Source organism: Branchiostoma lanceolatum, chromosome 7 (genome assembly GCF_035083965.1).
Source record: "Branchiostoma lanceolatum isolate klBraLanc5 chromosome 7, klBraLanc5.hap2, whole genome shotgun sequence".
Lineage (NCBI taxonomy): Eukaryota > Metazoa > Chordata > Leptocardii > Amphioxiformes > Branchiostomatidae > Branchiostoma > Branchiostoma lanceolatum.
This window is the reverse complement of record NC_089728.1, coordinates 8,171,966-8,196,509: the sequence shown is the minus strand read 5'-3', so window position 1 is coordinate 8,196,509 and position 24,544 is coordinate 8,171,966. Positions and strand designations below refer to the sequence as shown.

The 24,544-nt window shown below is 45.0% G+C and overlaps 3 protein-coding genes across 5 annotated transcripts in view; 1 reads left to right on the top strand and 2 right to left on the bottom strand.

Moving 5' to 3' along the window:
- The window catches only part of LOC136438992 (uncharacterized), a 29,099-nt gene extending 9,426 nt beyond the window's left edge, over window positions 1–19,673 (bottom strand). Inside the window, exons 1-35 of one of the 2 annotated variants that reach the window (XM_066434073.1) lie at window positions 19,515–19,673; window positions 19,152–19,319; window positions 16,439–16,525; window positions 15,762–15,830; window positions 15,574–15,648; window positions 15,368–15,448; window positions 15,133–15,219; window positions 14,937–15,020; window positions 14,741–14,836; window positions 14,470–14,556; window positions 14,114–14,194; window positions 13,893–13,973; window positions 13,427–13,573; window positions 11,412–11,466; window positions 10,986–11,162; window positions 10,467–10,594; window positions 9,710–9,883; window positions 8,749–8,950; window positions 8,438–8,558; window positions 7,960–8,107; window positions 7,354–7,519; window positions 6,797–6,926; window positions 6,183–6,248; window positions 5,440–5,615; window positions 5,187–5,323; window positions 4,655–4,880; window positions 4,190–4,317; window positions 3,622–4,056; window positions 3,251–3,368; window positions 2,919–3,010; window positions 2,498–2,740; window positions 2,104–2,221; window positions 1,696–1,867; window positions 1,237–1,365; window positions 234–439 (exon numbers count right to left, since the gene is read on the bottom strand). In XM_066434073.1, the coding sequence (XP_066290170.1) occupies window positions 234–439; window positions 1,237–1,365; window positions 1,696–1,867; window positions 2,104–2,221; window positions 2,498–2,740; window positions 2,919–3,010; window positions 3,251–3,368; window positions 3,622–4,056; window positions 4,190–4,317; window positions 4,655–4,880; window positions 5,187–5,323; window positions 5,440–5,615; window positions 6,183–6,248; window positions 6,797–6,926; window positions 7,354–7,519; window positions 7,960–8,107; window positions 8,438–8,558; window positions 8,749–8,950; window positions 9,710–9,883; window positions 10,467–10,594; window positions 10,986–11,162; window positions 11,412–11,466; window positions 13,427–13,573; window positions 13,893–13,973; window positions 14,114–14,194; window positions 14,470–14,556; window positions 14,741–14,836; window positions 14,937–15,020; window positions 15,133–15,219; window positions 15,368–15,448; window positions 15,574–15,648; window positions 15,762–15,830; window positions 16,439–16,525; window positions 19,152–19,319; window positions 19,515–19,655 (4,831 nt within the window). In that variant the 5' untranslated portion in view covers window positions 19,656–19,673. Of the gene's footprint in view, window positions 1–233; window positions 440–1,236; window positions 1,366–1,695; window positions 1,868–2,103; window positions 2,222–2,497; window positions 2,741–2,918; window positions 3,011–3,250; window positions 3,369–3,621; window positions 4,057–4,189; window positions 4,318–4,654; window positions 4,881–5,186; window positions 5,324–5,439; window positions 5,616–6,182; window positions 6,249–6,796; window positions 6,927–7,353; window positions 7,520–7,959; window positions 8,108–8,437; window positions 8,559–8,748; window positions 8,951–9,709; window positions 9,884–10,466; window positions 10,595–10,985; window positions 11,163–11,411; window positions 11,467–13,426; window positions 13,574–13,892; window positions 13,974–14,113; window positions 14,195–14,469; window positions 14,557–14,740; window positions 14,837–14,936; window positions 15,021–15,132; window positions 15,220–15,367; window positions 15,449–15,573; window positions 15,649–15,761; window positions 15,831–16,438; window positions 16,526–17,298; window positions 18,033–18,446; window positions 18,586–19,151; window positions 19,320–19,514 lie in introns of both variants that reach the window. The other variant, XM_066434074.1, reaches the window with a different exon arrangement.
- A 1,935-nt stretch (window positions 19,674–21,608) lies between these two features.
- LOC136438999 (mitochondrial import inner membrane translocase subunit TIM50-like) lies at window positions 21,609–23,746 on the bottom strand. Its single transcript, XM_066434092.1, has one exon. The coding sequence runs from the start codon at window positions 23,729–23,731 to the stop codon at window positions 22,538–22,540; it is 1,194 nt and encodes a 397-aa protein (XP_066290189.1). The 5' UTR covers window positions 23,732–23,746; the 3' UTR covers window positions 21,609–22,537.
- A 73-nt stretch (window positions 23,747–23,819) lies between these two features.
- Window positions 23,820–24,544, top strand: part of LOC136438996 (engulfment and cell motility protein 1-like) — a 29,200-nt gene continuing 28,475 nt past the window's right edge. For both annotated transcript variants that reach the window (XM_066434090.1, XM_066434088.1), the window contains exon 1: window positions 23,820–24,182. In XM_066434090.1, coding sequence (XP_066290187.1) covers window positions 24,099–24,182 — 84 coding nt within the window. In that variant the 5' untranslated portion in view covers window positions 23,820–24,098. The remainder of the gene's footprint in view (window positions 24,183–24,544) is intronic.

Genomic DNA, 24,544 nt, shown 5'->3' with positions numbered 1-24,544 from the left:
TCGGTCATGGATCACGGATTTGAAGGAGTGGACTGGTCATACAGTCAACCAGATGGCCAGACTGGCAGAAAACCGCCAGCAGTGGAGAACCTTTACTGAACGCTTTGCTACCCCGACGGCTGACTAAGCTATGGGAGAGAGAAAGAGAGAGTCAAGAGAAGAAATGTAGCAAAGCTCTATCCAGCATAATCAAACTGCCTAGACTGGAGTGTCGTAAGACTAGAATGTTGTACCTTCCTGCTCCAAGCACTCCAGAGTGACTGTAGTGTCCGGCATGGTAGTGGTCAGTTTGAAGTTGATGACCACCCTCCTGTCCGGGTTGACCTTCTCGGGGACTGGGTCCACCTGCACCTGCGGCACTTCGTTCGGCGACACGAACAGCTCCACGGCAGTGCTGGCCGACCGGTTCCCCTTGCGCATGGTCAGGGTGAACGTGTACCTGAACAGGACGGGAAACACGTGAAGGATTTAGCACTCTTTAGACTCTCGACCAATGTACGGCTTATGACATTTCATACATTGTAAAACCTTTACAGAACATAAATGCTTACAATGAAATACTGTAAAAAGGGGAAATATTCACGATGGTTTTAAGTTCGCGGTTCTCGCTGGGACCTCTTCACCGTGAATTTAAAACACCGCGAAAATATTTCTTCAGTCTTCTGTCCACCTACACGGTCTACTCCTTGTTTCAACCGTGAACTTAAAAACAACCGCGAACACTTCATTTTCGCCGTACCGCGAAATCAAATCCCCGCGACGATCTCTCATTTTACAGTATAGAAAAAAGCTCTAGCGACGACCTCAAACCTGCCACATTGACACTAAAAAAGGTGCACAAAGTACTCTATATCTTTCTACGGACTGTCAACTCGTTAGAAACTATATATCTTGCATTTACAAATAAATATCAGGGAAATCCGTCATTCCTTTGTTCAGTCATTCTCCTTGGAAGATTTCAACAAAAACGTCCCTGCAGTTCTAGAGCAAGCTGCTAGAGGGTTCAAGTTCTGCTGCAGTACCAAGGTCACATACCAGATGGCCCAAAATCAACCTTGACCTTCGTCTTCCCAACACATACCCATCCATCCAGAGGTTCTTGAGTTATGCTGACTATAACAATCCGGAAACATAAACACACAGACACACACACACACACACACACAGACACACCCAAAACAATATCTCCATTTTCATGGAGATAAATATTGCTATGTCATTGCTCCCAAGACTTACCAAGAGTTAGGGTTCAGCATGGAGCCACGGACAGCAGTTGTGGCCAGGTCGGAGAGCGGGAGAGGCGCGGGTTCGCCGCCCACCTCCACCCAGCACGGCAGGGCCGTGTCACGCTCCAGACAAGTCCACCTGGGGAACGATAGTAAAGAGTGTTACTTCTGATAGGGTCCTTCACAGTCAGCAGTAAGTAATAAGGGTAATATGTGGCGGTAACGGTGGCATGTCAGGGGTTTCGAACCAAGAACCATAAGAGAAAACTCTTTATGCTCATACTAGTGGTGGTACACAAACATTATCCTTCGTCCATTCTGTAGTTAGCTGGGTTCTGGTTCATACACCCCAAATGCCAACACGATGCCACTAAGTATTCTCAGCAGTAAGTAAGCAGTAAGTATTCTCTGTCAGAAGAGAAGCATCTTTACACAATATATTGCAAGTGGCAGATATATATCAACGTACGTGAAGAATTCCTCCCCGTCTGCGTTGTCTGGGTCCCGCGATCCGGATCCGTCCAAAGTGACGTTCTGATGACTGCCTATGGTGATGGTCTTGCCGGCGATGGCGGGCTTCAGGTCCCTGCTGCGGACCACTATGTCCACGGTGTCTTCAGACGAGTGGGTGTCGCTGTAGGCTGTGGAAACAACATGCATAAACACGTCACGACTTTGATTCCAGGCGTTTGAACTTCTGCTTTCTATCTACTGTGTGAAGGTTGCAGCTTCTATGCGGCCGTAAAATGGACGCCAGGTGTGGTTGGATGTTTAATGTTAACATGAATCATGGTAAAAGGGGAAAACAGCGACGTACGCTTTGCCTGACAACAATACAACAAAGCAGACTGATGGAACATTGGAGCACCAAGCTTACCGATGAAGCGCACAGTGTAGGTCTCCCCTCCTTTCAGCCCTTCCGTGATGGAGGCGACGGTGCCGGTAAAGCTGTCCAAGTTAAAGTCGGTGCTCCCTACTACCTCCCAGCGGAAGTTCTGTTTGGCAAAATCACGTATATAAAATTCAAGTACCGTCTATGCCATTTTCAAGCGTTACCATCATTGGCTAACTACATTCTCCACAGGCATGCTCTACCTCTACGTACCGCATGCAAGCGGACACCTAGCCTGATTGAATTGCGCTCCCAGACTGATCGGGCCTCTTAAAAATGGAAAAGGCGATGTAATGGTACCGTTCTGGTACGGCTCTGAACAGCGAGAGTTTGTCAAACAGACCAGGGGACATTCAACCCAATAAGACAGCAATCATACCAAGCCGTCGGTAACGCTGTCCACATCCTGGTCACAGCTGTCGGGCGGCGTCACCACGTTCGCCTGAAGTCGGAGCCGGCGGTCCGCGATGGTCTGTCGGCGGCGGCTGCCCGCGATCCTTGCCGTGAAGGGGTGGACCTCCGCCAGCGTCTGGACCGTGTGGCAGGACGCTTCGCTCTGCTCGCCCAGGAAGTTCGTGACAGTCACACAGAAAGTGTACTGTTTGTCTGATTCCAGAAGACCCTGTGATAGACAACAAATCATTGTTAATCATTTTTCACACTTGAAATATCTTGGACCTTAAAAACCATCAAAAGTTTATCCTGAACCCACCTGACATGTTCTTATATACTATACTTCAATATGATTAGGTAGTACTTATCGATTGTTATCCAATCAAAATGTCGACTGGGTGACGTACCTGGTCTTTACACAGCCGAGCGTGCCTGTCGCCGGTCAGGCCACCGAGGTGGGCCTCTAAGTCAGTCAGGTCCACGGACGCATCATCGACCTCTGTGTGACAAAAATGAATAAAGATTTTAGCATCTTACAATTCATATAGAATTTGATGACAGCAGACGAATATCACTATTAAGTGTCTTTATACATATTTTGAAGCTTCGTGTGATGGAATGGTGGTGAGAAAACTGTTTATGCTCATACTAGTGGTGGTACACACACATCATCCTTCATCCAGTCTGTGGTTAGCTGCGGTAAATGTATGTTGTATTTGTCAGTGTTCCACGTGCTTACCTACTGTCCAGCTGTGAGAGACAGCCCTGCCGCCGGTGTTAAAGGACCGCGCCCCCAGCCTCAGACAGGTGCAGCCGTCTACCTCAGACGGACCCAGCAGCTCGACACGTGGAACAGTCTAGTCAAAACAAGTCATAGGGGAAATGCGTCGTTAACAATAAAGAATAATACAGTTAAGTAGTAGGTCATAAATGAAACAGAACACATCCTTTCATTCTTGAAGTTATGCCTTAAATCAGATTGTACAGTAGAATAGATTGGAAGTGAGCTTATGAAAGACTGGTCGACATTAATGTCACATCTACGTTTACGTAAACCAGATCTTCGTCCTTTTTTTAATCTGTTAGCAATTTTAATGCCCCAGAACTCACCGCTGTTTCCGGTCCCAAGACATCTACAGAGCCTGACGCTGCCGCCCCGGCCTCTGACATCCGCGCGGTGATTGCATCCGCCTTGAGGGTGATTTGGTCCGCTGGACGTAAGGTGGCCTCCTTTCCGAGTTTGACGACGATGGTGTTCCCCTTGACAATTCTGCACACTGCTGAACCGAACTTCTCGGCCGATGCCCGGTCGAACAGTCCCCGGCATTCCCTCGGCCCCTCTATGGCCTTGTCGAACACCGCCGTCACGAGGGCAAGGTTGTCTGAGAACCGCGCGGACTGGAGTTGCGGGGCCGCCGCCCTGTACTCGAAAAACGCGCCGTTGTAGTCGTCGGTGCCTCTCCCTTTGCTGTCTCCAGGTTTTTCCAGGGAGACTCTGATCTTGAGGCGAACCGACTTCTCCGAAGGCGGCAGACTGCACGTTGCCTAAACAACAAACGTACAAAGCGTGATTAAGTCTCAGACAATCACTACCACCTGAAGCTTGGAACCGTCTAAATTGAAATAAAAACACCAGTAGACGGTCCTGTATATAAACAGATTTCAAAAGTACTCATACCTCTGTTGCGCTAGTGATTTCTGCGGGCACTTGGACGGCTGCTCGCTTGTGTATAGCGTAGCACCATGCGTCACCTGTGTCAACGAACCCTTGGCCGGTGATAGTGACAGGAATCGGCTCCTCTCCACCTAAAAAGGTTCCCAAAGATATCGATTAGTCATGATCAATTATAAGAAACGCACAATGTTGCTTTCGTTCCTCTCCATATCTCAGAGTGAGTGAGTGAGTGAATGAGTCAGTCATTCAGTGCGTGAGTGTGTGTGTGTGTGTGAGAGCGTGAATGAGCGAGTGAGTGAGTGAGTGAGTGAGTGAATGAATGAGTGAGTGAGTGAGTGAGTGAGTGAGTGAGTGAGTGAGTGAGTGAGTGAGTGAGTGAGTGAGTGAGTGAGTGAGTGACTGAGTGACTGAGTGACTGAGTGACTGAGTGACTGAGTGACTGAGTGAGTAGATGTAAGAGGTACATACCTATCTCGGTGTTGTCAGGCAGGACACTTGTGATCTGTATCCCCTCGCTGGGAATGATGATGATGCGGTTGTCCTGGTCCAGCGCTTTGTTGACCAGCGTGCCGTCACGTCCGCTCAGGTCACAGCTCAGGTCGAATTCGCCCGCAGCTCTGGGGGCGTTGAACGTCAGGGAAAAGGCCTGGTCCTTCCAGTCTTCGCGTTTTAGGCGAACATCGTCCAACTCCCCCTGTGAAGAAATATGGGAACAAACACACCATTCACTACAGTGGATATCTTAAGTTGGTTCCTTGTGTTTTTGAATGAAATACAAATTTGAGAAACACATCACATTTGTTAATGAGAAGAACAAGACATAGTCATGTCTTCAAGTACAAGGGTTAAGCGGGCCTGTGAAGCAATGTTATACCGAAGGGCGGTTATACATGCCATATAGATACAGATGTAGAATGCCTAAATTTATCCATCTCATACGAGGTTGTGTTTGGTTCAGTATCGGTGATGTTACATTGTGAAAGGATTGTGAAGGATCTACCTGTGTTCCCCTGCTGACCGATGTTATCTTGCACTTGGCGTTGACGATACGCTGTAACCCCGCCCCAGACACGGTCAGGGTCGTCTTGGCGCCAGCCTTCAGAATCCTTGGAGTCACACTGGACAGCGAAATGCATCCTGTAGAGAGGAAGTGGAGGTTGTAGCACTTATTATAGTAAAATTCGAACTTACATGCTTGTTTGTTTGTTTCTTTCTTTCTTTGAGAGGGACAGTAGTGCAAACGTATCATGAACCTTTGTTAAAGTTGGGGTCCGATGGATCAAGGCATTCTCCACAGTCGTCCACTTGTTTCCCTCCACCCACGACGTCGTCACAGTCCACACAGTCCAGCGTGCCGTCACAACGACCACACTCGTTCTTACCGAAGTTCTTATCTTTCCCCGTTCTGCCACCCACACAGATGTCACACCTGTACATAGATAAACGTATTAAGTGTAACACATTTTAAGTGTAACATATATTGCACTGAGTATAGTATATCGATACACATATTAATTGTAACACATATAAAGTATATAGATACACTTAGCATATGTATCTATTCACACTTAATATATGTACATAGATACACATAGTAATTGTTGAACAGCTTGATACAAGTGAGACATTTCAACGTATCTTTCGAGAATTACTTGCTATAGTTCAATGAGCATCTATAACAGGAAATTATTTATGTACTGCTTTGTATCAACAATCTGTAGAATATCATGAATTGGCCAACGTTGTAAACGCTAGTATGACAAACATTTTCATTAAAAGGGTGAAGGTTGTATCAAGTTCAACCGAACCAAGGTTAGATATCAATGTCACAAGCTTGCAAAAGCCTTCAATCTCTAAGAGGCTACGTTAGCGTCTTGTGCATTTGATCTTACAGGTGGACTACCGGGTCAATGTCTCCCTTATTGATAACAATTATATTGGTTCGAGGTCAAACTCTGATGCAAGCCTGGCAGTATAAAATATTACTTGTACTTACTCGTTAATAAAAGCCCTGTCGGTCAGAACAAAGTCACCGGCGCAGTCTGCTGCCACTCTCGTACCCCTGTGAACAATAGAGGAAAAGGAAAAGAACATTAAACATCAACACGTGTACAACTGTGAACATATTGAATACCTCCTACATTGTATTTTAGATGTCCCGATCACAGAGCAGAGCACTGTCGCTGCGTTTAGATTCATAAATGGTGGTAAGGTGGTCTTATGGTTAGGGTTCTTGACTTAGACTCTTAAGGCTCTGGGTTCGAATCCCTAGCAGGCCCCAATGTTATGCCCTTGGAAAAGGCACTTTACTATTTTTTCACTTCGCGTAGGTGAAAATGAGTATCTAGCTTTGGTAAGGGGCGTCCTGCCGGATGGGACGTAAAGTCTAAGGTCCCGTGTCTGAGTAGAGCCTTATCTCGAGCGCGTTAAAGATTCCACCACACTCGTCGAAAAGAGCAGGGGTCCATCCCGGTGTGAGTGGCACACCTTACAGTCCTTTTTTACTCGGACTGTACCTACCGTGCAAAACTGGGCGTATCGCCTCGCCTATGCGGAACCACTTATGCGGAACAAATAAACAAACAAACAAACAGCAATATTATGACTCACTTGGGCAGGCATTTTCCGAGGCGTTCGTTGACCTCATACAGGTCACACTTCCCGGCGCAGTCCACACCAAAGGACGCGTCCTTCCCGGTTGCCCCCCCTGTGCACTTGTCGCACTTGTTCTTTTCCGCATCTAAAGGCAACACAGCAAGTCAGCGCTGCGTCAAAAACGCGTCAGAAAAATCAAACAAAGCAAAGAACTTGCACCCATACATGTCCATGCAGTTCCAAACATATTTGACAACTTAAACAATAATGCAGAATAAGCTGGTGTTGCTCGGCCTCTTGCTAAAGGCCCTGTCACGCAGCGTACGAAAATCGATCAGATGACGAGTCTGCGAGCTCTGAATACTAGTAACATTTTCGGCAGTAATACGCCGATTTGGAGGGAATGGTCGATGTTTACAGGTCACTAAGCCCCGTGGAATATAATAGGGCAGATATTCAGAGCAAAAATACGCGCGACCCTCTGTCGATAAATTTTAAAATTGAGCACCCTTCTTGTGATCGACAAATCCAGATGCAGATCTTTAACTGTGTGACAGGAACTTGATACTTACTTCCACCGACGTCGCCATTGCAGTCGCCCTGGCAGCTTGTCCCATCTCCGCCACACACGCCACAGTTGTCCGTTTTCTTACCGGACCCGCCCCGGCCGTCACACCCTTCTCGTTCTATGATGACACGGACTTTTCTCTTGGAGATGGAATTCGACCCTCCACACTCCTGTCAAGACAAAAATAGTTCATGTCTTACTTTGATATCGAGAAATTCTGGTTATCTGATGAAAAGACGAAAACTTGAAGCTTTATATATTATTATGGAGTTTGCCTTGAAGATAAGTCTTCTGGTGTCAGGCGTCTATCATGAAGATAGCATCTGAGCATCTGCTAACGCAGCGAATACAAGGTCATCTATTATAAAGTTTTGTCGGTTCTACACAGGTCAACATGCCCCACGACAGTTTACCACAGACACCCCTCGTAAGACCTGAGCTCAGGGTTTTACTGATGGTGCCTGTGATAGAATTTCCTCGGGGGCATGTTGGCCCTAGAGCCGAGGAGCTGGCCTGTGTGGGCCCTGGAAACACGTCTGGCATCCACGATACACATATTGCCAAAACAGCACACTTATAGGACCATGGTAGAAACGTCTTGACAACTAACCTCCGAGGCAGGACATGCTGGGTCATAAGTGATAACTTGTCCTCCTTGGAAAGCTGTAGCGTCCCAGGCTCGGATGGGCAGTCCAGTCTTCAGCCTCGCCTGGATGAAATCCCAGTGACTGTTGTCCGCACTTGGAACAAATTTCACCCTTGTGGGAGAACAAAATGTGCGGTGAAAATCACAGTAAGCGAGTCTTTATTGGTTTGACTGCAACTTTACATGGAGACAGGTCTGCCCAATCAGTACTAGGCTGTTACACAAAGATGTAGACCACAATAAAGATACATAATATGACACTGAGCTCAAAATACAATGTGAAATTTATGACTAAATCTGTTGTTCCTGTGCAAACCAGGGCCATGATTTGTGCGACAGGTTGGTTGAAGACACGGAAGGATACATCTGTTGTGAATTTAAACATGAGTGTATAAGAGAAACTGTGTCCTACTGGTCCTTCATCTTCATTCATAAAACCCACCTGGCATTAGGGCCCAGCAATTTCAGTCGCTCCACTTGGGAGGCGTCACGTCGGGCACGAGACGGTGTGCTGAGCTCCTCGAACCGGGCAGGGTCACCTGAGGGCGACACACTCCAGCCTCCTGTAGGACAACGGAGATAGATGCATTTCTGTCAGTTTGACTTAACAGCTATAGGTTAACGACGGCAAATAAGAAGTTAGAGAAAAAATCCCCCTAAGTGTGAGTCTCAATTATCCCCAATGTCAATCTATACAATCTGAACACCACAATGAAAGCTTCCGAGAATCACATCTTCCAAAACGCCAGTTACCTATATCGCTCGAGCGAAGGTCGCTGAGGACCACTGCCGCCCCGACCTGGTTCTGTTCTTCATCGTCCACGAAGCGCCCCATGACTTGGGCCACCGTTACCCCCTCCCACTGGGACGGGTCGACATCGTACGGTACGGAAGGCGCCACGAACTCCTTCTGCGCTTTGAAGGCCGGGGGGTCGTTCACTCCATTATCAGTGACCTACAAGGAAAGAAAAGTGTCAGTCCTTCACCAAGGTGTAGCGTGCGTAGTCCAGTGGTTTGTGACCTGCATCATGAGTGCGTCTGGACCAAGAGGTCGCGAGTTCGAATCCCGACTTTTTGTCCTTCACCCTACATGCACGCTACTGAAAAGGGTCTTAGACGTTAAGCCGTACTCCACTGTTAATTGTAAGGGCAATTTCTCCTGTACAATGAACCTGTAAATACTGTACATAGAGTCTATATCATCTTGAGTTCATGAGCTTAACTGGCTCGAGATCACTTTTACTTACTACAAAAACCACAATCGAAAGACTTTTCTTGCTTTTAGATTTCAAACCGATGCTGTTGCTAATACATCATCGTTTCCAGACAGTAACATTGCCTAACTACGAATAGATCAGAAATAACAACGGCGTTTCTAGATCTAGAATCTTTGAACTGACAAGGTAACTTTCAAATGCCCAAGCACGGTGGCTATGCTACCGGACACAAGATCGAGAGGTCACGGGTTTGATTCCTGGCGTTCCTGCTAGACGTTGTGTCATTGGGAAAGGCACACGACTTCTCTCTCTCCATTCAGGTGTAAAAGTGGGTACCTGATTGGGGGGGGGGGGTAAAGCGACAGAAGGAAAAGGGTGCGCTTTCCAACACCGCACACTAGACACAGGAGACAGCAACCCACTTCCCCCACGGCCATATAAAGACAATGGGACTACCTTTACCTTATTTTTACCAAAAATGTGAAGCAGAACTGCACCTTAAACGTGAACCGTTGCTGTTCCCCGGGCGCGGGCCGACCTCCAGTCTGCACGCTGATGTCGATCCCGACCGTGCCGCGGGTGGTGGACGACGGCTGGAAACTGATGTACTGATTCAAGGACAGCCTGGCACCGCTGATCGCCATGTCCCTCCAGCGAGCGTTTTCGTTCATCTATTGAACGAAGAAAAACACATTTAACATTATGACATAACTTAAAACATTCACAATGCTGTGGGGAGAGATTGGGTTCTGTCAATTCAAGGACTTTGAACAAGAAATCGAAGCTCTCATACCCGATCTGTGAAATATTTCTATGTTCTATTCATTATTGTGAATTTCTCGCTAAACCTGTCTGTGTATGTTCCTGCCTGCTTGCGGGACTTTCGACCCGGACTAAACTTGCTGCACCTCAAACAAACCAGCTTTCCATCCTGCAAATCTCCAGTTACGCCATTTTCAACCTCTAATCCTTTCAACACCAAAAACTTGCAGACACACACACCAAGACAAAAAAGCCCCGGGCCAAATTAGCGCTTTCATCCTGCAAATCACCAGTTACACAATTTTTTGCCACCCGAGACAACCTTGGACCCGGACCAACGGGAACAAACTTGCACACACACCAAGACAAACAAACAAACCGAAAACAATACCTCCGTTTTCACGTGATTATTAAAGATTATGCGGAGGAGTTTACATTCACAATATCAGCCACACCACCCACGACGTAAACATTTGAGTGTTTTGTTCCTACCTTTGTGAAAACCTTGGCGGCGCGATCCTTGGCGGCAGACAGTGCGTAAGACTTGTCATACCTGAAGACCAGGACAGGCGGGTCCGCAAGGCACTGCATCGGGGGTGGGCGGGGGGCAGCAGATCCAGCTAGGAGATACGGTGAATTGATATTTCATGAGTTATACGAAGAAAGGTCACCGGCTGATATGATGTTCATCATATAATGTTATAATATATGGTTTCAATAATGATATGTAGGGATCAAGAAACAGTCATGCCTTTACGTGCCAGAGTTATTAACCCAGGATTGATGTGTACAAAGAATACAAGTACAAGTACAGAAGGGTTACAAGTATATCCTAGGTAGCATTTAACAAGGCAGCTAGATATAACGTTACACTCAGAGGTAAGTTGTGACGGGTCGATCGAGTGTAACATAACAAGCTGCTGCGCGCCGCGTGCCTAAGGAACTGGTGTTTCACGTCGCAGTCAAACCGGCTATACCGAGATACAGACACTGATATGATGGTCACTTTACCTGTTGGGTCGCACACCTTGAACAAGTCCTTCAGCCGAGCGCCCTCGTCCCCGGGAGCACCCTGCTGATCATCCTCCGGAGATGGTTGAGGGACAGTCTTGTTAGTGTAGCACAGCTGCAGCTTGTACCCGCCGCCATCTTCCTTCTTGATGATTCCTATCGGTCCGTCCTCGTCTCCTGTAGGAAAGTAAGTTTGTAAGAGAACAAAGAAAATAGCTTAACAAATTACGATTAACGTTACATTGCTCCCAAAAAGCTCTTTTCCTCTAGTTGTCTTTCTTATATTCTTTTTCTTTGAATTCCTACCTTTCTTCTCCCTTTTTCATTCATTCATTCACCCGTTCTTTCATTCATTCATTCATTCTTATTTTTTCTTACTGTTTCCATCTTGTGTTTGTACAAACTAATATGTTGACATGTACTCACCCTCTTTAGCACACAAAGATGTGCAGTCACCATCATCAGGCACGTGCACCTGGACCTATGGGGTCATGAATTAAGACTTGTAACGTTACATATCAAACGACATGGCAAAGGAGAAACAACAACAAAGGCGTGTCGAACATGCGTAATGACATTAGAAACCATAGCCATGCAGTTTATACTTGGAAGCCAAGAAGGTAAAAAAAATATATTCGTCACACGACAAGCATTACCTATGCCAGACAAGACGCAAGAACAGGGATAAGCATAAAATTAGAAAGGCCGCAGGTTATTAATTATATGCTTTGCTAGGCCAAGTGATAGATAAAGGATAAAATTCTCAGAATGGTTGTAGAGGACACGTTTGTCAGGGAAATGTTGGATTGGCTTTGTAGACAGACAGAAAGGCAGAGAAGATGCTTGCCATACTTAAAACTTATTCATGTTGAGTCGATACAGATATATTCGTGAAGCATTGAGAAAAGATAGGAGTTTAACTTTTCATGAATAGGTGGATGGTTGATTTGATAAAAGAATGGATGGATGGATGGATGGATGGATGGATGGATGGACGGACGGACGGATGGATGAATAGATGGATGGATGAATGAATGAATGAACGGATAGATGAATCCATGGCCATGGCTTGACGGACGGACGAATGGGCACAACGAACACGCGAACAAATACAGATTCACAGTGTGCTTTTAAACTTTTCTGTGGAGTTCCAGTCTGTACTGTACCTCACGGCTGCCACATTCGATTTGTTTTTCATCTTCTTTATTGCCTCCTGGCTTGGCGTCTGGACCATTTTTCTCAGGGTCCCTGTTTCCTTGTCTTCCGCCTTCTGTTTGACTCACACTCGCCTCTGCATAGTCTTCAGGTCTATCGAGGTCTTTCCAGCTCTCAGAGCAATTCCTCACACAGGAACCAGCGGACAAACAGAACGTCTGCAAAAACCATGCCATTGCGGGGCTACAGTTCCATATTGGTGAGGCACATCACGCGAGAAGTGCACCGTGCTACTTTTAATCCTACGTATGTGCATGTGATTCACACTCCGTGCTTATTTGTAGTTTCTGTGGGCCATCCGCGGCGCGGCGACATGTGTAATGTGCAGTGTGCTCTTGAAACAGTGGACTCAGAAAAATGCAAGTCTCCAAGTTTTCTAGCACTACATTAACATTAAACTGTTTGTACCGTGCATGCTTAAGTTAACTAGTACATTATTTTGCTAAAGGAATCAGTACCACACCTCGAGCACGTACAAGAACCTACCACGCTCATAGAAAAGAGTAGGGTCCTTCCCGGTGTCTATCCTATATGCAGCTTCTACTCTTCAGTTGCGTTTGTTACGCCATGAGGCGGTTTACCGTGATGCGGTACAAACAAACAAACAAACTAACAAACAAACAAAGTGCAGACTACTAGGGGGTATCAGGGGACGCATGCGCCACACTCTACCTCGTCGTGCCCACAAGTTGTTTGCTGGTCAAACCGTCTTTCGTGGAGACAAAATGTCTCGGGCACGCAGGCACCGGCGGATAAACAATATATCTGGTGAACATGTTGAAAACAAATTAAAGCAGTGCAAATGACACGTCAAAACAGTAACTAAGAATATAAATGGTTGGGATGTGGATATGGCAATCTAAGTTACGGTATTGATGACATTACACCAGATGTGCGCTGAGACAATTGTGCAATAAGTGTAAATGGTGTGCATTGTTCACAGACTCTCTTATTGACTTGTATTCCTGTTAAGTTGTAGGTTAAAGGACTTGTTAATAAGTTCGAGATCAAATCGTTAAACAAAAGGTGGAAAGTAAAAATGTCAGAGAGGAGATGCTATAAGGAAAACTGTCTTACACTATACTGCATTCCTTTAGTAACCATGTAGAATGCTTTATCCACAATCCTTTACTGTCAGCGAAGCCATGCTAGTTTCACCGTTTCCATGCTGTTACTATCAGGAAAACCATGCATTCACAAGCCTTAGAGAAACACCAGGGTCGTACCTCCTTCCTTCCGCATACGGACGGTTCGGCTTCGTCGTCTCGACCGCTCGGAGACTCGGTTTCAGCGGTCGGGCGACCGAGTCCGTCTGCACCGCTACCACAATCACCACTAACAGGCATGCAGCGCCCAGCAGACAAGCAAAACACCTGTGCCGCGATGGAAGGCAGAAGGCAGAAGGCAAGACTCTCTCAGAAATGTTTGAAACACCGTTTTATCATATATATATATATACGGGCTATTTTGTAATAAACAAACAAACAAACAAATAAACATCATGCCACCTGAAGGTCAACAGAAAGGAAGCATTTGGAAGTAAGGAGTGAAACCTTTGTCATATATAAATGTCTATCAATGTTGTCAATGTGGTTAAGCAACGCGGTGTACTGCACATCATGGTGTAGCAGGTAACAAACTTCTACATTTAGACATTATTCACAAAGTGTTCAGTCCAAGATCTAGCTGTACCTCTCCGGGTTTACAATGGATGGGTCCACTGTCCATCTCGGGATCCCGCGCAACGCACCCTCCACTGGCCAGACTGAAGAACTGTCAGAACAACAGCAGACTATACATCAGTACCATGGACAGCTATCATATACACGCATCGACAAACATTGTGCCGAACGCCTATGTGCGCGCGCGCGTGTGTGTGCGTTTGTGTTTGCTGTAACAACCAGTAAAAATACCTCATTCTCACTGCATGTAACTGTTCCCTTCTTCCCGGCAGCGGGGACACGTGTGCATCGGCCTGTCTGCAAGTTGAAAACCTAAAAGAGGCAAAAACAATTGGTCAAGTATGGTCTTCATTGATAGCATCAGAGATTTCTGACTTAAAAGATGTCATTTTTTTAGTTCTGCTTTTTTTCTAAACCAACATTGGTGAGTATTTCTGTACAATTGAAGACGTTTTATATGAAGGCCCCTTCAAGCGTCATCCAGTCACATGTGGAAACAATGGGTAGCAACAAGATTTCTGCCATCAAATTGGCTGTCACATCTATGCATTACACTTCATTTGCTTCCAGCAATTATTGTGTGTTACCTCATTCTCATTGCAGGTAACTTTGTCATCGTTAGCGGTGATTGCAGGCATGATGCGGATACAGCGGTTTGCCGGCATGAAGAATACCTAGGATAGTTCAAAACATGATGTAAGACATTGAGATGTGTCCGCAGTTCTAGATAATGTATCACTAGAAAATGTATCTGAGTGGAAAGGTAAGGACATTCCAAAGCTAGCAACCACAGTAGCAGTCTATAACAACTATCTATTCACTTAAACTTAACTGCCTGAGATGATTATTCCGTTATACCTCATTCTCCCTACAGATGATTGCTCTCTTCTTGTTGACGGTGGCGGTGGTAGTAAACGTGTCAGGGACACATCGGCCGGTCTCCAACCAGAAGGTCTGGGAGAGGAAATATGGGGGAAAATGACCAGGATGTCACAAAGGAAGTACACAAAATCATATCAACTTTAAGTTAATCAAAAAATGTGTTTCCTCCTACCTGCCCCTGTGGGCAAGAACTCGCTTGCGTGTTGTCCGGAGCTCGAGGGGCCGGCACACACCTTCCTACTTCCAGACTGAAGACCTGGATTAAAAAGAGTGGACACGCAATGTTGAGAAGAAACCTTCAAATCACCTTAACAGTGACATAAGAATATAACAAAATGAATACGTTTGTCTGTTTTCTTGCTATATACCTCGTCATGTCCACAGGAAGCGGTCCACATGCTGTCAGGCGGGAATTCGCGATCGAGCACACAGCGTCCCACGTCCGCGCTGAAGACCTGGGATTATACACATCAAGTCACATGTTAACGAGAATAGAAAGAAAGCTGCTGCAAAGAGCTGCTAAGCTCAGCCATAAGCTAGTCCAAATTTTAGACAACAAGAAAGTTGGAAAGTGCGGTCATGTGTACGCCAGATTATTCGTACCTCGCCAGGCTTGCAGGTGGTTGTCTCCGTCTTGTCCAAAACGGTCGCAGACACACACGCTCCGACTTCCGCGTTGAAAACCTGGGAGGGTGTGCATGAATACAAACGTTTTAGAAAGGAAACACAGTGAGAGCTCCCTTGCTGTTATGAAACTATAAATGAATTCTAAATTAGGTTACAATAGATGTAAGGATATTGTTTCATACCTCGTCATTACTGCAGGTTATTTCACCTTTCTCAGTATCCTCCCAAACACACCTTCCTGCCTCCAAACTGAACGCCTGAAATTCGGAGATTTGGTTCAATGACAGAATAAGACGAAGGGAACTATTAAAAATCGCCACTGAGTAAAGACATCACCCATTTTCTAAGTTATTGTTTCATATTTTCATACCTCGCCGTTACCACAGGTCAGTTCCTCCTTCTTCGCCCAAACAAACCTTCCTGCCTCCAAATTGAACACCTGGAATTTGGAGAGATGGCAAAAATGAACTACTCAAAAACTACAAAATGAACTACTAAAAAAATCGTTACTGCCATGTCTGAGCAAAGCCTTGAATCGTTTACTTCATCTTCCTCGCAAGCTGCATCTATGACCCTTGGCCTTGCATCCACTGGTGCACATACTCCTGACTCCATACAGAATATCTATCGTTTTAGATAGAATTTGTTGAGTCACTAAATAAAGCATGTTTCTATCTTACAGAAGGATAAGAATCAGACTGGTAAGCAAGAATAAGAAAATGTAAAACTGCTGTGATTATTTTGAATAACATTTATTGCTATGTTTGCACTTGTATGCCCAAGCCTGTCTGTTACAATTCTTGCATGCAAGATATCGAGAGATCTGAAAAGAGGTTCAGATAACAATGAGTCATTTAGACATTGTCAGAGTAAAATAATTTTCCCTGGATGTGTCATTTTGTGATAATACGTTTGAATTATTGATGAATACGGCCTCTAAAGCATAAAAAAGAATATGCACTGAGACGCAAGCAGTTGCCTAGCAGTAACCATGTGCGTCACCAAATTACCCAATACAACAATACAACAATACAAGGTGTAGCTCACCTGCCCAGGTGAGCCCGTCACACCCTTCCCGTCGCCATGGCAACTGCCATCCCTCGGCACGCATCTTCCACGCTCGGCACAGAACACCTGTTACAAGGACGTCAGCGCTCATGCATGTTAGATGAAGCTGTCACAAAACTCTACTCTGCATACTAGATACGATCGGGTCTAGGTGATACAATTGTCAACACTGTTTCAAGCTCAGTGTGTGTCAGTGATGTTGAGTGTTTGTTGTTTATTTGGCATAGAGCATGGCAAGCAATCGCCACCCTCCATAGTGACAGTGTAGCAAACACAACCACATATAAATGAATCACGCAATATGGTGCAGTGGATATCAAAATCTTTTATTTTTGTCTACACAGCGAGTAGATTACAGCGGTTTGCAGTGCGGTTTCTATGACGCAGTTTTTGCATACCCGAGTAATGTGAAGATGCATGTCGCCTCACGCGTGACATTGTGCTTTGCTCCATGGCCAGTTCTTGAAGGTTGCGATCGAAAATACTGATGTTTCCCGGCGCCTTGGCTCAGACGTGTAGAGAGTCCCATGATTTCCAAAGATGACTTGCCATTGTGGTTCAAGTGTTTCTTGTAGGGTGTTGAAGATACGCAATCCATCATGAAAATCTCATTTAGTTTAAGAACCATCCATATATTAAGGTAAAAGCTTTGAAAGTTAAGGAACTACAAATATTTGGAACATCAAGAAAGGGTTGCAAGTAAGATGTGGCATTTTAGGTTGAACAAAGGTAGGCTGTGTCCGATTAAAATCACCCACAGTATGGCCAAAGATATCAGAACATGCTGATCTTCAAAACATTCAAGCTTGTAATCTGATAAATCTCAGAAAGACGTTTACCATCGTGCAGTTGGGATTAGCGCCGTTGCCATGTGGGTCTTCTGTCGACGGTTGTAGTGTCGATGGTTCTGGTGTAGATGATTTTGGAGTCGACGGTTTGGGTGTAGACGGCAAAGGTGTTGATGCTTCTGGTGTCGATGGTTCTTGAGTCAATGGTTTAGGTGTAGATGGCGTCGATGGTTCTGGAGTCGACGGTTTGGGTGTAGATGGCGTCGATGGTTCTGGAGTAGACGGTTTGGGTGTAGATGGCGTCGATGGTTCTGGAGTGGATGGTACTGCTGTGGATGGATCTAGCGTGGATGGTTCTTGAGTTGAAGGTTCATCTTGCCCTGGTTCATCCGTCCAAGGCTCTTCCGTCCATGGTTCTTCCGTCCATGTGTCTTCCGTCCATGGCTCCCACTCTGATTCATCCGTCGGTTGTTCTTCCCCCCTTGGTTCATCTGTAGCTTCCCTCCTTGGTGCATCCGTAGTTTCCCTCCTCGGTGCATCCGTCGCTCCCTTCCTTGGCTCATCCGTCGTTCCCCTCCTCGGTTCATCCGTCGCTCCCCTCCCAGGTTCAGATTCAGATTCAGAGTCAGAGCCAGATTCAGATACAGTATCAGTCGCTGTTTCCTCCGTCCTTGGGTCATCCGTCCCCGGTTCTTCAGTCGTTGGTTCTGGAGTAGCGCCCAGTGACCTGAAGCCTTCACATGTGTCATTTGCCAGAATGCACCGTCGTAATGTTGGACAATAGTCTGTAGAAATGAAAAATAAAAAGCATCGTCATTTACAAAATGATACAAAATTATGAATACTCAATGCATACTTTACAGTTCTTGATCTAATTTCTTCCAGTTTATTTGACCAAGTAAGATATGTTTTCATGCAAAATTTAATTCTAATGTATTTGCATGAGGTTTGACATTTTGTAAAACATATATCTTGCAGCAAAGTAAACATATCTATATATTTTGACATTGACTTTTTCGCAAGGAATTTGAATAAAGCATTAATTTAGGTCGCTCGAAATATGTACTCTTCCTTTTTCTATAATCATGGATCATCGCGACATATGAGTGCCTTCCCGGTGACTTTAGGACGCCCATGCTCTGACAGAAAAGTCATGCAACTGATAGAATTAACAGTTGATATCAAACACCCATACTTACCAATCTCATCATGATGACAGTCAGGGCGATAACCGACTATCTGCCGACATCGATGTCGTGACGATACACATCCAATGCAGTCGCCCAAGTACACGCTTAGATACACATTGCGTTCAACGTATGCCGCAAACTCCAGATTCTTTAATGACGGAAGTTAGAGATAAATATTTTTGTGATCTTGTGGTTGTGAGTTGTTTTAACAGCAACTTCATATCTACATAGTTAGCTTTGCCATTCAACGCAGCAATGTCTGATTGAGTCGATCTTTTTCTTAGTCATCTTTCCTCGTTGGCTCTTTTGGCTGTTTGTTGTATGATTGGGAACCACTTCGAAACGGCAGATTGTTCAGAGAAGCAGGTCTTTAATGTTTGAGGTACATTTACGCTAGCGAAGCAGATCTCTAGGTAACTTAGAGACCGTCATTGTCCTACAGCACTACCGCAATTAATAATGCTAATATTATACATGATATCGTGATAAACATTATCAAAATGTCAATTTGATGACAATGGACACGTGTACGTTGCTGCATCAGAAGGCTATAGCTAGTGTCGCAGTTTTAAACACTGCATCAGCAAATGTATCACACACACAGACACACGTACGCGCGCACGCTCTCTCTCTCTCTCTCTCTCTCTCTCTCTCTCTCTCTCTCTCTCCCGCCCCCTCTCTCATTTCCTTCCTAGAAGCAAGTGGACCGGGTACCTCTTCCGGAGGACACATCACGGTACCGTTCCTGCAGGAGCTCGCCATGCTGTTTGGCAGGCACATGTTGGCCGCGGGGCAGAACACGGTGTTCGGCAGGCACTGGAGACCAGTCCACTGGCGGCAGTCTTCGCCAACAACACATCCGCCAAGTCCGGCACAAAAGCGCTGTAAAGATATTGAATATACGTAAACAACACAGCCTTTGTTGAAAATACAAATAAATGTTTTGAAACCGTGCACGAAATACTCAGACAACTCAGACATATGATTAGCTCACGCGTAATTCCGAACAGAGAGACGAAAGTCTTAAGCATTTAGTAATCCCTTTTTTTTTACATTTAGAAATGCAACAGAAGTTACCATTGGTGAAGAGTGGCCCGGTTGGCAGATCTCCGTCCCGTTGTCTTCTTGTCGGTCTTGCCAAGTCTTGAGCTCGTGTCGGTAGCGGCAGATCTCTGGGCGGTCCGTGCAGTTGTTGGTGCCGTTAGGCTGCCGTTCCATGCCGTTACGATGCGGATAGGGATCATGGGCCGACCCATCGGGAGTAAGAGTCGGTCCAGGCCCAGGCCCAGGCCTAAGTTGTCCACAGACGACAACCACGGTGGTACAAACCACTGGAAAGCAGAAAATGTGCAATAAATTAAGATGCCAGATTCTGTACGGAAAACTAACACGTCTGAACCAAAATGCCAAATAAAATGACGGACATTCTTTTACGTTGGCCGTAATTTCATACTGACGTGAAAATAAGAAGTAATACATGTACATCAACATTGTCAACTTACCCATCAGAATGAGGACTTCCAAACGCCCCATCTTCATCGCAAATATCGAATCCCTTCGCCTTTCCTGCTTTTCTGCTCTTCTTCTCCCAGTAAATACAACAACCTCGAACAACGTTATAGAAGGTACTCCCTGGTATGGGATGGCACGTACAATGAGCAACCTGGTACGGTGAGCTAGTCGCCAACAATACCGTACATTAATATTTCATAGCTTTATTGTCCTTTTCGCCACTCACATGATTGCTTCATGATTAGCTTTTGATGCTTTGCAATAACATCAAATCCAAAATTACGTGACATCCAAAGGCATGTCATGAAGAGATGACTATATTTGAGGACAACAGGCGATGTGTGCTGTTTAGAGTCAAACTTAAGTGAAAGGTTGCAATGTTACTTATATCTGCTATGATTGAACTTTTTACATTCTTGGAAGGCTTCTCGAAACATGTCGCAAAGCAAGCATGAAGTCATTTCCTTAATAGAGTTTTCTTTTTAATTTTTGAGGCATTACGATACACACAGCGAACCCTCCATGGTAACGAGCAAAACATCAGTAATAATTAATGACACCGTATTGGCCACACAGAGCTAACGTTCTTACAGTAGCTTCATGGACAAAGGCGTTGTTTTTTTAGCGTGATGCGTATAGGGTATGGAAACTCGCACGGTGTCTAACAATAACGCCACATTGTTGTCCTTTAATCCTTATCTTGTTGTATATAAAAAACATTGAAAATGCTTCACTGAGCATCTCAAGCGAAGTAAATCAGTAGACGTAAATGTTGTCGGGGATGTGATGAAATGATTGTGATGAAAGTGACAGGTATTATGTCGAGTGCAGTGGAGGTTACATGCATTAATGAAATAATGCTCAACACATCAATCATTAAGCAATTCCCTAATGGATATTAGGAAGTTTCCAAGAAACGATGTAAACATGTATGAAAACATGTTCTATTTGTTATGTCTTGTTTGTTTGTTTGTTTTATCTAGATCTCCATTAGTGATATACAATATGCACTAGTCTTCCTGGAGTCCGTATACAAATAAATATCGAATCCCTTCGGCCCTATGCGTTTGATTAATTGGAATGTCATGGAACACTGCGTCATGATTAATGTGGCGATTTTATTCAGGCCTTGAAGGTTTGTGGAGGGGTACATAGAAATTGTTCAATGCTTGTTTCTTTGATCTGCAACTATAGATTTTGTACATTAGCAACGTTTTGGTTAAATGAATTACATATTTTGTATATAATGGTTAACTGCAGGTGGTTATTGGTTCGTAGAAATTACAGGGATGTGATTGTATTCAAAGTTCTAACCCCCTGAATTTCATACCGTAAATTCATTTAATTTCACGGTGGTTTTCTTCTGCGGTAGGAGAGAAAAGGAGGTTTTTGCAGTTTTAAATTTGCAGTTTAAACAATATCTACAGTAGTCATACTAGGGTGACATTTGCAGTGTCATGAATCCCTGATGAAAAGGTCACTGGGAAAATCGTGAAAATAAAACCACCACAAAAGTTTCAATATTTACAGTAATCAGCAGCAAAATCGGTGATAGAATTTTCTTCAGTACCAAATATAATACAGATATGTTCTCACGGAATGATGTATAAAATGATAAAACAAGGAAGTGCAAGTACTGCAACTGCAAAACACACACCATTCATTTCACTAGTATTCAGTTTATTGAGTTTCTGCTGACACCAATAAACAATAAGAATGCTCTTCACACATGACTTTCATGATGTAGAACTATAAAAGGAAAAAAATAACTGAATAGAATAGAATAGAAATGCACCTGCATAGCAATTAGAGGGATAAGTGAGAACATATAGAAAAAAATCCATAACAACTTTGACAAACATCTTCTGCAGACTAAATCACTGTAGAATTGCTTATTGATATAAATCAATATTTCTTTATAGTTACCAGTATTAACTCAAATAATAAGTCAAAGGTGAAATGAATCATACTGAAATAATGGAAACAAAAGTAAGGTAGCCTGTGTTACAAAATTTTCGCTGTCAGGGGCTGATTGGGTCTCCTCCCCGAGACCAGTCGAAGGACTGTTAGAAGTGTGATCTGATCAGGCTAAAGGTAAGATATCTGGTCAAAAAGTCAGTTATTATCAATTACACAGTTTCTATGTGCACGAGCTATGCTTACCAAAACTATCTAAGCCCTCTGCTGTGAATGCTGCATAAACACATACTGTGTTGTTATAACATTGGACCAAAAGGATGGTGCCATACATGCCATATAACATTGACTTTGACAACACTTCATTCATAAACTGGACTGTTTCCAGCTTTGAATTTTTTTCTGTCCCACTCAATTTTTGGGAGCGCATGTTGTTGATTTTCATTGTTAAATTTGTCATTTTAAGCTTACAAAAACACATTTTTATCAATTCTATGTCACGAAGATAAGATTTTTTTGAAAGGGCGAAATATTTGTCAGTCACCAGAAGCATCCCAGGGTGTGGGGATTGGGGGGACGGGTCTTGGAGACAGCCCTATTTATACATAATGTTTTCACTGAGATGCAGTTTTAGTAGATTATGAATCTGGGTTAGTGCTAAGTACTGCTCCCTATCTTCTGGCACCAAAGAATCCTCTACTCCAGCTCCCGAGAGGTGCGACCGACTTCTTACTCTCGGCTTCCTCTTCTATCTTCCTTGCTTGCTCCTCTTGTAGTCGCGCCTGGTTCCGCTTGAAGGCTTCCAACGGGTCGTCCTCCGACCTGTAGTAGTCCAACACCGGCCGAATGTCCTCCACTCCACTCGTCGCGATAGTGCGGAGGAAGAATGCCAAGTCGAACAGAGTCCGGTCGTCGCTGTTACCATCCCACTTCGGCAGACCAACGGCGTTGCTTGGTTGCAGTTGGTACGCATGCGGATCACAATCCACGATGACGACCTTACCCATGTCGCGGTTAAGACTGGAGAGGTCTTTCACGTGGTGGCCATTCATGTACTTCGTCGCATCTCGGAATAGGCGATACATAATGTAGCCGTTGGGGTCGAGGCTGTCGATGAGCGGATAGGCGGTAAAGCCTTGCTCACGGGTGTAGATGACGACCTCGAACAGAGGCGGGCCCACCTGCGAGAGAAAGTAGTCCAGACCCGGTCGCTTCTTGAAACGCCAGCCACTGGCATAGGTCCACTCTGGGTGCACCAGTACGCCTGTCATCTCCAGCACAAGGGTGTAGGGTGGCTGGTAGTAGGGCTCCTGTAAGGGGTCAGGGAGGAGCTTCTCACGGCTAGGCTCTTCAATCATGGTCTTATAACCCATCATCTCCTTCCAAGCTCGGCGGAAGTACGCTACGAAAACCACGTCGTTAGAAAACTCGTCCTTGACGACTTGCCCATTTTCATCGCGTAGAGGTCGCCCCATTTCAACCAAAGAAACAAAACCAGCGATGCCGAACATTGCAAATGTCGCGTAGATACTGATTTTGGTCCAATCTCGTTTGGGCTTCTCATCCTTTTTGTCCTCGCGTCCTTCCTTACCGTCTGAACCCTGCTCTGCTGTACTTTTCTCTTTCAGAATGGATTGCGTGATGGAGTCTTCAGCTGGAGCTGATATCGTCGTAGAAAACCGAGAAACGCAGGCAAACCTGTACACTGGTGCTACCCTCCTGGAGGCACAAAGTCTATGACACAATATTGCAGCTCCGGTGGGTTGTGTAGTCACGATTTCGCGTCGCGAGGCCGAGGAAAACAAGATAAACCCTCGTGCGGCTCTCCTCGCCATGAGCGCCGCCATTTTTGTGCTTTTTCCCATGAGGCCCCGTCCCGCGCATGCGGACTCCTTCACTTCCGGGACAAAGACTTTACTTCCTATTTTTCCGAACTGACCGATTGTAGTGGTGGAGAAAAAGTAATTTGAACTCTTTGGAGCTGTGACCTTAGATCAGAAGTGCTTAAAGTGCCTTTGTTACATCGACGACATCGTTTTGCTTTAGAGGAACGCGTCGAAGAAGCTCAAACTTAGCGGATTTTCTGCTGGCTTTGATTTTGTGACTCCTGACACTGGTCCAGCTTCCGGGATGTCAATTTACCCATGAGTAAACATTTCCCTTTCCGGACATCTTTGGCAGCGATGAAGGGAGATCAGCATTTCTGAGTTTAGTTCAGACACACACGACATCATGCCGGTCTCCCAGGATATCGTCAAGCTGGCGATCGAGTTCCCAGGCTCGGGGAAGATGGCTCAACTTGTTGATTTTGACCAGGTAGGTGTACCCCCCCCCCCCAAAAAAAAAAACTTTAGAAAATTATTCAGAAGATAGATCCAAGTAACATTGTAGACAGACGAGGCACTGTTAAACTTTTGAAGACTACATAAATGTTGTCCTGTTCCTGCACACACGTTGCAGCTGTCGAATTCAGCTCTAATCAAGCAAAATTACAGAAGGTTTACAAGATACATTAGGTTCAAGTGTCAACACTGTAATGATCTATATTAAAACTGATTTGTTTATCGAAGCCAACAGGGCCTGCAAATAGAGTGGACTATATCTTGGTGTGAATGCCTACTTGGATAACATAACACAATTATGTATTTAGATTACTGCAGTCACACTGTTACCGATAC

Coding starts and splice junctions, on each gene's coding strand:
- LOC136438999 (XM_066434092.1), bottom strand. CDS start 23,731: ATGGGAAAAAGCACAAAAATGGCGGCGCTCATGGCGAGGAGAGCCGCA.